General features: G+C 61.6%; 1 protein-coding gene across 2 annotated transcripts; it reads left to right on the top strand.

Annotated features, from left to right (window-relative positions):
* The first annotated feature begins 3,151 nt into the window (after positions 1 to 3,151).
* On the top strand, positions 3,152 to 11,633 carry TMEM235 (transmembrane protein 235). 2 transcript variants are annotated; one of them, XR_011422772.1, is made up of 5 exons: positions 3,152 to 4,302; positions 5,945 to 6,025; positions 6,609 to 6,746; positions 9,912 to 11,022; positions 11,286 to 11,633. XR_011422772.1 is itself a non-coding variant. In XM_070225879.1 (4 exons), the coding sequence occupies exons 1-4, from the start codon at positions 3,270 to 3,272 to the stop codon at positions 10,151 to 10,153; spliced, it is 1,494 nt and encodes a 497-aa protein (XP_070081980.1). In that variant the 5' UTR covers positions 3,152 to 3,269; the 3' UTR covers positions 10,154 to 11,633. The 2 variants fall into 2 exon arrangements, 1 of the variants encoding a protein (XP_070081980.1); XM_070225879.1 differs by having other exon boundaries at positions 9,912 to 11,633.
* Positions 11,634 to 12,026: the final 393 nt, after the last annotated feature.

Raw genomic sequence — 12,026 nt, 5'->3', positions numbered from 1 at the left:
AACTGCCAATAAAGTCTAATGTGATCCTAGCTGCATGTTTTGGGTGCAGAAGTGGAGACTTGTAAAGGGGTGAAATGGCTGTCCAAGAACATTCAGTTAGTGAGTGTTAGGGTTGGGATTTGAACCCAGGGAGTCTGGCCCCAGAGCTAGGCCCTCACCTCTTGCCAACACTGCCCAGCCTCGAGGGGCGGCCGCAGTCAACTGCCTGACTCCAGGGAGTGAGGGCCATCTTGAAAACGTCCCCCTCCCATTTTTCAGACAGTGTTGTCAGAAAGGCCTTCATTACATGGAACAGAAACCTGCCTCCCCGAGGCTTCCATTGGTCCTCACGGTACAGCATTGTCACTTTATTTTGAACTAAGATTCACAAGAGTTGTAAGCCAGTCCAGAGGGGTCCCGTGCACCCTTTGCTAGGTTCTCCCCGTTGTACCCACAGTACAGCGCCTGCGCTCGCTGTCAGCCTCTGAGGTCTGAGCTGAGAAGGCGCTGAGTCGTGCAGCTGCCTTGCCCTGAGCCGCTTCGCCCTCACGAGGGTTTCTTGGCTCGCCCTGGGGGAATCGAGCTCTTAAAGCAAAGAACCACCTGAGCAGCAGCTGTGCTTTCCCCTGGGCTCAGCCTACAGCACTCGAGCCTGTCTTCAGCTGACTGGGCCAGGCTGGGGCCTTAGCTCCTGTGGTTATTTTCCACCTGATCCCCAAGGTGACATTTATCCATCCATTTGTTCACTCAGATACTTGCTTGAGTAGCTACTGTGCGCTGGGTGGTGCGTGCAGGAACTGAAGCCCAGAGAGGACTCAGTCTCCCACAGTGGGCTCACGGGGGTCTTGTCTTCTGAATGGTGGGAAGACAAAGCCCAACAAATAGCCATGTGAGTGTGGTGAGCATCCACACTCAGGAGCACTGAGAAGACAACCGTGAACTCTGCCTCAGGCTGCAACAGGAAGAATGGAGCTTCTGTTTGTCCAGGAGCAAGGAGGAGGCTGCCAGGGGAACCGGGATGGGAAAGATGCGCCATGCTGGGGGCACAGAGGTGCACTCTGTGATGTGGCATCGGTGGCACCTTCCAGTTTCCCTATTAGCAGAGCCCTGTCAGAGGTTGCCAGGCTCACTGGACAGATGCTGGCAAGTCCGAGGGGGCCCTGACGAGCCCTTCATAGACCAATGAGTTCTTGGGAATGAGGCTGACCGGCTTGGGAATGAGCGGCCTCCTGATCAGGGCCACGTCTCACAGGATATGGGCCATCCAGGTCAGGGTAAAAGGCAGACGGTCCCAGCCTACGACCTCAGCCATTTGCGGCCCCTGTAGCATGGCTGGTTTTGACATGGACAGAGTTTCGGCGTTCACCAGGATGAATTCTCTTCACACAGCCCCTGAGTGGACGGGCTGACCTGTTGGCTGAGTTAGTAAGGTTCATTTTCTGTGGGAGGGTGCCTGCCACCTCCAGCGAGAGGAGTCGTGTAGCCGACGCTGAGCTGCTCTGACAGTGTCACCAGCGCTTTCAGCTGCCTCCCCAGCCCTGCGCTGGAGGCTGTGTCATCACCTGGAGCAGGAGTCTCATCTGCCCTGGGGCCATCGCTGGGGCCATTGCTGGGGCCAGGCATCCCGTCCTTCCAGCTGCTGACGAGTTAGCTGAATTAAGTTTAAAGAAAAGAGGCTTGTGCAGCTCTGTTTTTTGTCACTTACAATTGGAGTTTCTTCCATCAAAAGATCACTCCTGCCCCTGATTTTGGCGGTAGTGGTCTCGTGCTGGCTGTGAAGAGGCCCTGACAGCCTGGAGATGGCTTGGTGCTTGCCAAGTGGCCCACCAACGGCTCTCGTTACCGGTTACAAGTTGATGAAAGGAGGATGAGTAATGAAAATGGGCCACTCTGCAGTGGCCCCTTTTCGGAACTGGGCAACAGTATAATTTGGGTCCATCTCAAGGGAAGCAGTTTAGCGGAATTCAACGTTGCCCCTCGAGGACAGCGCCTGCCGCCTAGGGGACAACCCTATCAGTGGCTCCGACTCTACATCTGGGGTTTAAAACACTGAGCCAGAGCTTTGAAGCATGTGGGGTGTAGACTGCTACCAGCCTTCCACACTGCAACACAAGGGGAATCTGTGTCTTCCTCTCTGGAGACGTGTGGCCTCAGACAGCACCCCTCGCTGGCCCTGACAGCGGAATCCTGTTCTGTTTAAGCTTCACAGGGGGGCAGAGGAGACCCTTTCACAAAAGCTCAGGTCAAGAGGCAGGGGGTCACTGGGAGGAAGGCTGTGGAGCAGGCGGCCAAAAACGGGGTCCTCTAGTTCCCCCTGAACACAGTCTTTCGGTTCAAACCTTAAACACACACAAAAGGTTTTGACCGAACTAGAGCAATATTGATCCTTGCCACATTGTGGGAGAAGCGTTCGGGTCATCATGCATGCTTCGTTCCCAGCCGCTTCGGATCCCCTGCCATTCTCCAGCAGGGCCCCTCCCCAGCCTCTCTCCCTCCACCCCTCCTGCTTTCGTAGGTGGCTGCTGCTCCCTGAGCACCTGCTTTTCCCTGCCTGCCTGCTGAATTCTTTCACCTTCTGGGCCCAATGCCGCTGGAGAAAGAAGGGTCCCTAGCTGCCGCCCAGCTTCCAGAGCAAGGGTTGGGGGCAGAGCTGTGGGGACTGAGGCAGCCGGAAGCCCCGGGGCCCGCTGAGTGCCCCAAGCCAGCCTCAGGTGCAGTGTGTGGCAAGATGGACGGTCTGCACCATATCCACTGAATTCCATGCCGCTGTCTGAATGCTGTTTGAAGTACTGTTCCAACAACTTTGCTACGATTGCTTTTGCTTCCTGACTGTACTCCTCAAAACAAGAAGAGCCTGCTGGAAGAACAGGGGGCCGAAACAAACCCTCTGAAAGGAGAGCCCCAGGATGACCCTAAGCCACGAAGCTGCTTCAACCCAGAAGGGCCCCCTTGGTGAGGATGTGGAGCTCACCCTCTGCGCTGTCTGCGCCCAGTCTGGGGGGTTGGGGGGGTGGGGGGTGGGCAGCAACAGCTGGTCAAGGGACCTGGAGAGGAGGCCTTCCCATTGCCCAAGATTGAACCCCAGACAGGCCCACCATGACAGCCCCAGCCTGTCACCTCCATGTGTGTCACTGCCTGCTCCTGGGTGGGGGCCTCTCTGTGGCTCCTCTGCCTCCCACCCCTCTAGTGTCTGACACCTGTCCCAGAAGGTGCTTCTTGCATGTTTGTTGAGTGAGTGGTGGACCAACAGGGGCCTGCCTGCCCCATGCGGCTTTTGTAATTAGGAGCTAATGGGAAGCAAGACTTCTTCCTCCTGTAGCCCCCTTGCTAGCCCCGCCAGGCCCTTTGCCCACCCACCCCACTTCACCAGAGCCCTCTGGTTGGTCCTGGAGACTGATGAAGACCAGGACGGGGGCCAGTCAGCGGCTCAGTGCCCCAGCACCAGGGCAGCCGACCTGCCACCAGCTGAGCCCCCTCCTGGGGCCCGTTCAGGCTCCCCCCGCCTCCCCATATGCCTCCTCAGCCCAGCCCCTCGGCGGCTGAAGAGCCGAAGGTTTGGAGAGATTAAGAAATTTGCCCAGGGACCCACGGTCAGCTCGTCGGGACGCTGGGGTTTGAACCCAGGTCTGCGGCGCTGTCCCTGCGGCTGCGCGACTTCCTCGTCTTTTCCGGGGGCCCGAGCTCGGCGGTGGGATCGATTTCCCTGCGGCCCGAGGGGCATCGCGAGGCCAGCGCTCAGCAGCAAAGGGGGCGCCGCGGCCAGAGGAGCCTCGCTCGGCTCCCCGCGCGGCTCCCCGCTCCCCGGCCCTGCTCCCCGCTCCCCGCCTCTCGAGACCCCCGTTCCCCGCTCTCTGCACTCCCCGGAACCCTCCCTCCCCCCACTCTCCCACTCCCGCGGTTCTCCCGGCTCCCTAAGTCCCCGCCTCCCGCTCTTCCTCGGCTTCTCCCGCTTCTTCACTCTCCAGGGGACCCCCTCACTCCCTGACTCCCCTCCACTCTCCGGAGCCCCCGGCTCCCCTGCAATCCCCGACTCCCTGCCGCCCCCTCGGCTCCCTGCACTCCCTTCCACCCGCTCTCCCGCCCCCACTCCCGGGGCCGCTGCATCCCCCGCACCCCTCGGGCCCCTGCACCCCGCCCCCTGCATGGCCCGGCTGGGTGCCCTGCTCCTGGCCGCCGCCCTGGGCGCGCTGCTCAGCTTCGCGCTGCTGGCCGCCGCCGTGGCCAGCGACTACTGGTACATCCTGGAGGTGGCAGACGCCGGCAACCACACGGGGCGCGCCGGGCAGCTGTCCTCGCACTCGGGGCTCTGGCGCATCTGCGAAGGTACCGCGGCCGCCCAGGAAGGGTGACCACCCGCTCGTCCCCTCCGCTCACGATCCCTTTGCTTCGGACTCCCCACTCCCTCACCCCTCCTCCGGGTGTCTGCCCTCTGGGGTCTCTCGGCTGCCCCCGCAAATGCTGCGGTGACAGTGGGGCTGGAGGAGGAAGGGACTTGGGCTCAGAGCCAGGCCATGGGCGGGAAATAAAAGTGAGGGGGACTCTGGGTGGCCCCAAAAGGACCCAAAGAGGCTTCCAGAGCAGGAGCCCGCAGGCATTCCCCTGGCCTCACCTATTGGGGCCTGTCTTGTGCTAGAAGCCTTAGCACACTACTTGATAGATGGCAGGTCACCAGAGGCTCCCACGGGCTCTGCCACTCACAGCCGAGTGACCCGGGACCTTGTCCCCCTTCAGCCTCCAGGTCTTGGTCTGTCAGATGGGGAGAAAATGATACCTGCAACCAAGACTGGGGGGTCAGGAAGAATGAGGGAGGAAAGTGTTGGGCAGGCCCAGCAGAGGGGCCTCTGCTCATCTGTAGGGCGTGGGCATGGAGTGGAGCGGGGGTGGGCCCAGGAAGCCTGGTGTGGGAGCTGGGGGCCTCTGGGCAGGCCAGGTTCCTCATCCAACTGACCAGGGGTTGTTTCCTAATTACGGTCCCTGGGGTTTGGGCCCGCAGCCCCGTTATCACCACTCCCTGTCAGGCGCAGCCATGAGGCGAGGCCCTCGCTTCCGCGCCGCCTGATGGCCTGACAGTGCACAGGCAGAAGGCAGGAGCATCACATGCGTTTCAAGCCTGTGCACAGGCTGCGGGGCACAGGAGAGGGGAGGGTGTTCCTCAGTACGGCCCAGCACCTGCCTGCAAGCTGGAGGGCTTCCCGGTGCCCCCAGCTGCCGCCCTCACAGCCAGCCTGGGCAGCTCCCCCTGCACTGGATGAGCGCTGATGGCAGGGTACGTGTGAGCGTGTGTGCATGTGTGTGTGAGCACGCGTCAGTGTGAGAGTGTATGGGTGTGTCTGTGAATATCAATGTGTGAGTGTATGTAAACCTGAGTGTGTGAGTGTGAGCATGTCTGTGAGAGTGTGTGCGTGTGTGCAGGTGACTATGAATGTGTGTGTGGGGGGGTGGCTTCCTCGGGGCATCTCAGGAGGAAGGACTCAGCTGTTCCTTCATTCACTTGACAGACTGCTGAACGCTCCAGAGCCCTCCCGACTTGTGCACGTGTGTGCCAGTGGGTGTGCATATGGGTGGGTGTGCACAAGTCAGAGAGCCCATGTTACATGCACCTTTTCCCTGTCCAGGTGAAGCCTCACCTCCAGGTGCGAGCATGCTGGGGGACCCTGGCCTGAGGGAGTGCCAAGGCCAGCCTCTCTGGGATGTTTGCAATTTTAGACAGTAAATAAACATTAGACATTAAGTAAACAAAATGGAAGTTCTTGACCCTCCAAACCCATTTGGAGCCCCAACTCCGAGTTCCAGGAGAGACTCTGACAGGGCCCTGTGGTCACTGGTCAGTCCCCTCGGCTCTGGCAGGGCACGGGAGCACGCCTTCAAGCATGCCTGCAGGACAATGCATTTCCGAGAAGTGCGGGGTGGGTGGTGGCCCCACGGGTGTCCAACCCACCAGGCTGGCATCTTTTCTGCTTTTTAGGGCAGAACAGCTGCATCCCCCTGATCGACCCCTTTGCCAGTGAGGGCCTGGACGTCCCCAGCTCGGTGCAGCACCTCATCCGTGAGTCGCCGCCCTCCTCCCTTAATCTCCAGGCAGGGCTGGGATCAGAGCTGCCCTCATCCTAGACCCGCAGAACCACTTCCAGCCAGAGCCTGCATTCCCAGAAGACATTTCCATGTATATCTGAAAACTCCCGTCGACTGGCCACAGCCCCCGTGCTCCGCTATTGGCTTGTGACTACAGGCACCTGACCCCAGCCTACCTGCCCTCCCTGTGCCCCTTCTGGACTCTCCTTTATTTTTCCAAATGGGTCTACCTGGCGGGCATCTCCCACCTGGCATGCCTGCTCCTCTGAGGAGGCTGGGAGGTGGGGGGGGGGGGGCGCTGGGGAAACTTCCCTCACCCTGGGCCTCAGGAAGCCTGTGCCAGGATCAGAGGGCCCTTGGGAATGTCAGGTGGTTACCGTGGAAACAGGGGCATCGGAGGGAGGTGGATGGTCCAGCTCCTCCTCTGGCCAAGGCCAAGGTGCCCTGTGTGTCCTGCAAAGGTCCTCATGCAGACAGGGCTCTGAAGCACTCACCTGGACCTGCCTTGAGGGGCAGGTCCTGGCCCCCCCCCGCGCCCTGAGCCCCACTCTCCACAGTGCTGCACCGAGCCGTCATGGTGGTTCTGCCCCTGAGCCTCGTCCTTGTCGTGTGTGGCTGGGTCTGCGGCCTCCTCAGCTCCCTGGCCCAGAGCGTCCCTCTGCTGCTCTTCACCGGCTGCTACTTCTTGCTGGGGGGTGAGTCTGGGGGCTGTGGGGGTCGCAGGCCCTGGGAGTGGGGTGCTGCCTCTCTTTTCACCCTGTGGGTTCCCCTCTGGGCTACGCCAAGCCTGGGCCCAGCCTGGGGACTGAGCTGCAGCAGGCAAAGGCACCCTGGGTGGCACTGGGGCCTTCAGAGGGGCAGAGGCAGGGGCTCTGGTTGTGGGCTCCGAGCAGGATGGGGGCAGCCGCAGGGTTGAGCTTCCAGGCTCAAGAGGCACGGGGATCTCCGAGGCCCTCCCAGGACCTGCCCTTTTGGACCTGCACCAGGGGTGGGGCCGGCCCCATTCACTCCCTTCTCCTCCCTAGGCAGTCCTGGTGGGAGCAGCAAGGGCAGGCAGGGGGTTAGCACTGGCCAGGCAGGGCCAGGCATGAAGATGGGGTGAGAAGGGGCCTCAGAGTCCTCGGCAGTGACCCCCACCCAGGTCCAGACTGTGACTAGGAACAGTGTATCAGCTGACATTCATCTGGACTGTGCTGGGCGCTGGGCCAAGCGGTCCCTCAGGGATTCATGCGATGGTGTGCCACGGGCACTCAGTGGTCTTAGCTTCTGGTTGAGATGTCCAAGAATTTGCTGAGGTCTGCAGGAAGCTTGGCTAGGGGTCCCCTTCACTGCCTTTTGGTGCCACCTGCCCCAGCCAGCCACCAAGTGTCCCCAGTTGTCCAAGGCTGGCTGTCGAAGACAGTGGGCTGCTGGCTCCTTGGGGTCATTCCTCAGTGGCCCCTGCCATCCAGGGCCAGGCCTGAGTTGAGTCTTGTGTCCCAGGCCAGCCCTACCTTCCCGGCAATGGCACTCGAGGACCAGACCACGTGGGCCTGGGGCTCCCTCCTGGGCAGGCCTGCTTGCTCTGGGAAGGAGCTGGGGAGGGAGTAGGTGGGCCTGCCTGGCACCAAGAGCCAGGGGACTGGCAGCCTAGGTGTTTGGTTTAGAGAATGACAGCAGGAGAAATCAAAGTGTCAGCTGCAGCCTGAGCCCGGAGACGGTCTGTGTGTCCAAAATCCAATTAAGGGGGCCTTGGGAAGCCACCACGAGGAGAAATTGGGTGGGGTTGGAACCAGGTAAACTGGTGATGGCCATAAACCTTGGCATTGTGTCAGAACCAAGGCGGCGGCCAGTGGGCGGAGGGAGGGTCTGGAGGCAGCTGCTGGGGGGCATCCCCTGCTCCAAGGCCCCGGGGAGCTCGAGAGCAGGCAGCTGGCCTGCTTCCAAGAAAGCCCCACGTGCTGCCCTCGCTGCACCACTGCCTTCCTTGCAGGACGGGTTTCCGTGGAAATGGGTTTGCTGACATCACTGTCAGGAGCCCACTCAGGTGGCCCGGGGTTAGGGGGGAGCGTCAACAGACACTCCAGGTCTGGGGCCTCCAAGACAGGAAGGTCACACCAAGGGGACCTGCCTGAGGTCAGCTCACCCCACCCCCCTCCATCAGCACTGCAAGAAGGGAGAGGGACACAGAGGGGTCCAGGGTGACAAAGGATGGATGAGTGCCCTTCCCTGAGATAGGAGCCTGGTGGGGCACGTGCGTGGACAGGGCCTGGAGTGATGTGTTTCACTACAATCGCCCAGCTTGAGGCTCCGGTGCTGGCCAGGGGGATGTTTGAGAGCGTCAGTAAGTCTGAGGCTCAGAGAGTGGTCTGGCAGGGGCCAGACCTGGGCTCCCTGTCCCCAGGGAGAGTTGGGGGCTCCACATGGGGGTGTCCAGCTTGGGAGCTTACTCTGCACCCTGTGCCATGGCAGAGCAGTGGGTCCTGTCCTCAGCCAGGCTGGATGGAGGCAGCTGGTGGCTTGGAGATGAGCTCAGCTGGTGGGGAAGCCAGGGGGGTGGGGGCAGAGTGGAGACTTGGCCAGGCGCTCTGACAGCTGCAGGCTGAGACAGCCGCCTCTGTTTCTGGGGCCCCAGCTGCATGAGAGCTCCCTGAGGAAGCCCGAGAAGTGTCTGCCAGCCCTGCTGCTGAGTGCCGACCCCAGTCCCAGAGCCCACGTCCCTTGATTTGGCTTCACATCCTTCCCCAGATTAAGTCCCTAACCTCTGCTGCTGCTCGGCCCAGCCTGCACTGGCAGCTGTGTGTCCCCGCCCCCCCCCCCCCCCACCCCGCCACTCCTTCTCACCTTTGATCAAGTGAGGAATCACAGAGGACCAGGGTGAGACTCAGGCAGTATGGGGACCTCAAGGCTGGGGCCCTTCTCTAGGTCCCGGTGAGACCCAGACCTGGCCCTGAAGGACAGCTCTGGTCAGCCTCCTGCCCTTGGCTGGGCAGTGTGCTCACCTGAGAAGTGACTGATGGAGCCTCGGGACCCACCCGCCCTGGCCAAGATTCCCTACAGTTGGCACCAAGGGCAGGCTCTGATGTCAGCCTGCAGCCGTGGGACAGAGGGTGGCGCTCTGGTTGGTCCTTCTGAACCCGGGGGGGACAGGAAAATGTCCCAGTGCTCAGCTCTCTGCTTGCTCCTGAACCACCGGACGAAGGGTCACTCGGCACTGGCACCCTGGGCAAAGCCAGTCCTTTGAGGAGAGCTCTGAGCGCTTCTTCAGAAAGTTGAGGGAGGAGGGAGTCGTCGTCTGTGGAAGGGCAGGGGTTATGAGAGCAGAGAGGAAGAGCCTGCAGCTCAGACCTGGGGCTGGGGAGGGGGCTTCTGGAAGGGGCACACTGAGGCTTGGGCCAGGAGGAGGGGGGCGGTCAGCCAGTGGGGTGAGGAGAGGGAGCTGTGAGGAAGAGGGGGCCGGAGGTGCAGGCCGGGGGACTGGCTCAGGGCGCCAGGTCAGAGCTCCAGAGACCCCCAGCTGCCAGTAGAGGTCACTGGCGGTCTGTGTGTGTGCCTGTGCCTGTGTGTGTGTGTGTGTGTGTGTGTGTACGCACGCGTGTATTCTGGGTACTCCCGGGGATACAAGAGGGTGCTGTGTACGTGGGGCAGTTATGTGAGTGGGGACCATGTGTTGGGCGTATCGGTGGTACTGTTTGCAAGGGGATTTTGTTGGGGGGAGGTCCTGGGGTTTGAGGACTGAGTTGGAGCTTCCATTCCCCTTGAAGGCCAGTGGGCAGGGCCTCCCGAGGCTGTGTCCACAGCACTACCCTGGCCAGGGTCACGGGTAGGGCGGTGTCCCCAGCAGGCAGACACGCTGAGTGGCCCCTGCACTCCCTCCCCAGGTGCCCTGACCGTGGCAGGCCTCAGCACCTACATCAGCTACTCACACCTGGCCTTCGCCGAGACCACGCGCCAGTACGGCCCCTGGCACGTGCAGCACGTCCGTGTCAGCTTCGGCTGGTCTGTGGCCCTGGCCTGGGGCTCCTGTGCATTGGAGGCGCTCAGCGGCACCCTCCTGCTTGCAGCCGCCCGAGCCCTCAGCCTGAGCCGGGCGCCGGGCACCCCCCACTCTGTGGTTCTCTGAGTCCCAGGCCGGCAGGTGGGGGAGGAGAGGGTCCTGGTTTCCCTTTGCATCTCCTGGGATCGGCCGGAAGCGGCCTGGCTGGGAGGGGGTCCTGCGGGTGAACAGGGGCTGGGGACAGAGCCAAGAATCTCTTGTTAGGCAAAGCCTGATGTTGGGGGGCTCCCCTGCCGCATTATGCTCCTCTTAGAGATTCGAAAAGTGAGTCCCAGAAAGAGGAAGCAAGTGGCCTGAGGGATTGTTAGTGGGGGGATTGGGGTGGGGGTGCTGCAGGGCCCTGGGGCATAGCTGGCCTCCTTGCCTCTTGAGTGCGTGGCCTACACTCCCCTCATGAGTCCTGGTGTGCCAGAGCTGTCCCCATTCCTAGAGACCTGGGTCGGCTGGAGCCACTCCCGCTGTCCTGGAGAGGGGAGAGTTCAAGGGAGAAGCAGGTACCCGTTAAGCACCCTCCATGCTGGGCGCAGTGCTGGGCCTGCCCACCCATCTCCTCCTCTAATCCGCTGGTCGCCCTTCACACTGGTTACCATTCACCCATTTCACAGAAGGCAAGACTGAGGCCCAGACCACCCCAGAGCAAATGGCAGAGCCAGATGTCCTTTGGGCCTCTGTTCTGTCCACTCACCCCTGAGGGCAGGTGCTGGTGGAGAGGAGAGTGAGGAGAGGGCCCGAGAGCCCCTTGGATTCGCAGGCACAGGGGGAGCCGAATGGGCGGGATGCGCCTCTGCCCCCTGCCTTGTTTTCAGGCCTCTGTCCTAGACCTGGTGCCGCTGCTGCTCCTTCAGGCTGGCACTCTGGACCCCGACCCTCCGGGCTGCAGCCCCCCGGGAGTATCTGCACGGGCCAGGGGCCGGCTGGGCGCCCCAAAGAAGCAGGTGTGGAAGCCGTGGTGGGCTGGGGTGCCATGCCACCGTGCAGGGGAGGGCTTCTCAGCCAGGAGGGACTGGGCTGCCTGGAGGGCGGAGGCCACAGCCTGGGGTCGGGCTGCAGGCTCATGGAATGGAGGCCAAGCCCCAGGCTGGGTGGCGCTCAGTTCGTAGGCCCAGGCCTGCAGGCCCTTTCCGAGGGCAGGTGGGTGGCCAGCCCACCCCAGGCTGTTGGGGTCTGTGAAGACTGAGGTGCACCCATCTGCCTGTAGGTAGAGAAGTCGAGCGGCAGAGGAGAAGGGCCTGGGGGGCTGTGCAGTCCCTGAAGCCCCAACCGGCCCCATTTCGGGCTCAGGGCCTCCCTGAGTCTGGGGTGTGCTGGGGAAGATGGCTGCCTCTCCTGCCTTGGGCTCCCTCCTCCCCAGTCTCCCTTTATTGCTTCAAAGCTTACAGGAAGCTCCTAGGGCTCAGGGGCTGGCACCATCTTGGGGTCCCACTGAGGGACACAGTGCTGGGTGCTGTGTGGGGCTTCCCTTCTTGCTCGTGTTTTAGCATTTACCATTCCACAATAACGGTGTGCCAAATTGTCCTTAATAAATCAGCTTGTGCTGCATGCAGAATAAGCCGTTCTTTTTCTTTCTTAAAGATTTTCGAAATAGATAATGCATGCCCACAGCTTACAGACAGTGCAAGTGTGAGAACACTCCTAGCTGTGTGTGTCTGCGTGTCCATCCATCCAGAGATATCCTGTGTGTGCGTCTGCGTGTCCGTCCATCCAGAGACGTCCTGTGTGTGTGTCTGCGTGTCGGTCCATCCAGAGACGTCCTGTGTATGTCTGCGTGGCGGTCCATCCAGAGACGTCCTGTGTATGTCTGCGTGGCGGTCCATCCAGAGACAAGCTCCTTCTCATTTCCAGGCAGGAGAGGACTCCTGGGGCCTCCATGGTGGATCCGGGGGCCTCGTGGGCAGATCCTCTGAGCCTGTGAGGCCCGCCCTTGACTTTTCCCTCCCCT

This window comes from Equus caballus, chromosome 11, assembly GCF_041296265.1.
Source record: "Equus caballus isolate H_3958 breed thoroughbred chromosome 11, TB-T2T, whole genome shotgun sequence".
In the NCBI taxonomy this organism is placed as follows: Eukaryota; Metazoa; Chordata; class Mammalia; order Perissodactyla; family Equidae; genus Equus; species Equus caballus.
The sequence above is the reverse complement of the archived record's forward strand: the minus strand, read 5'-3'. Positions and strand labels throughout refer to the sequence as shown.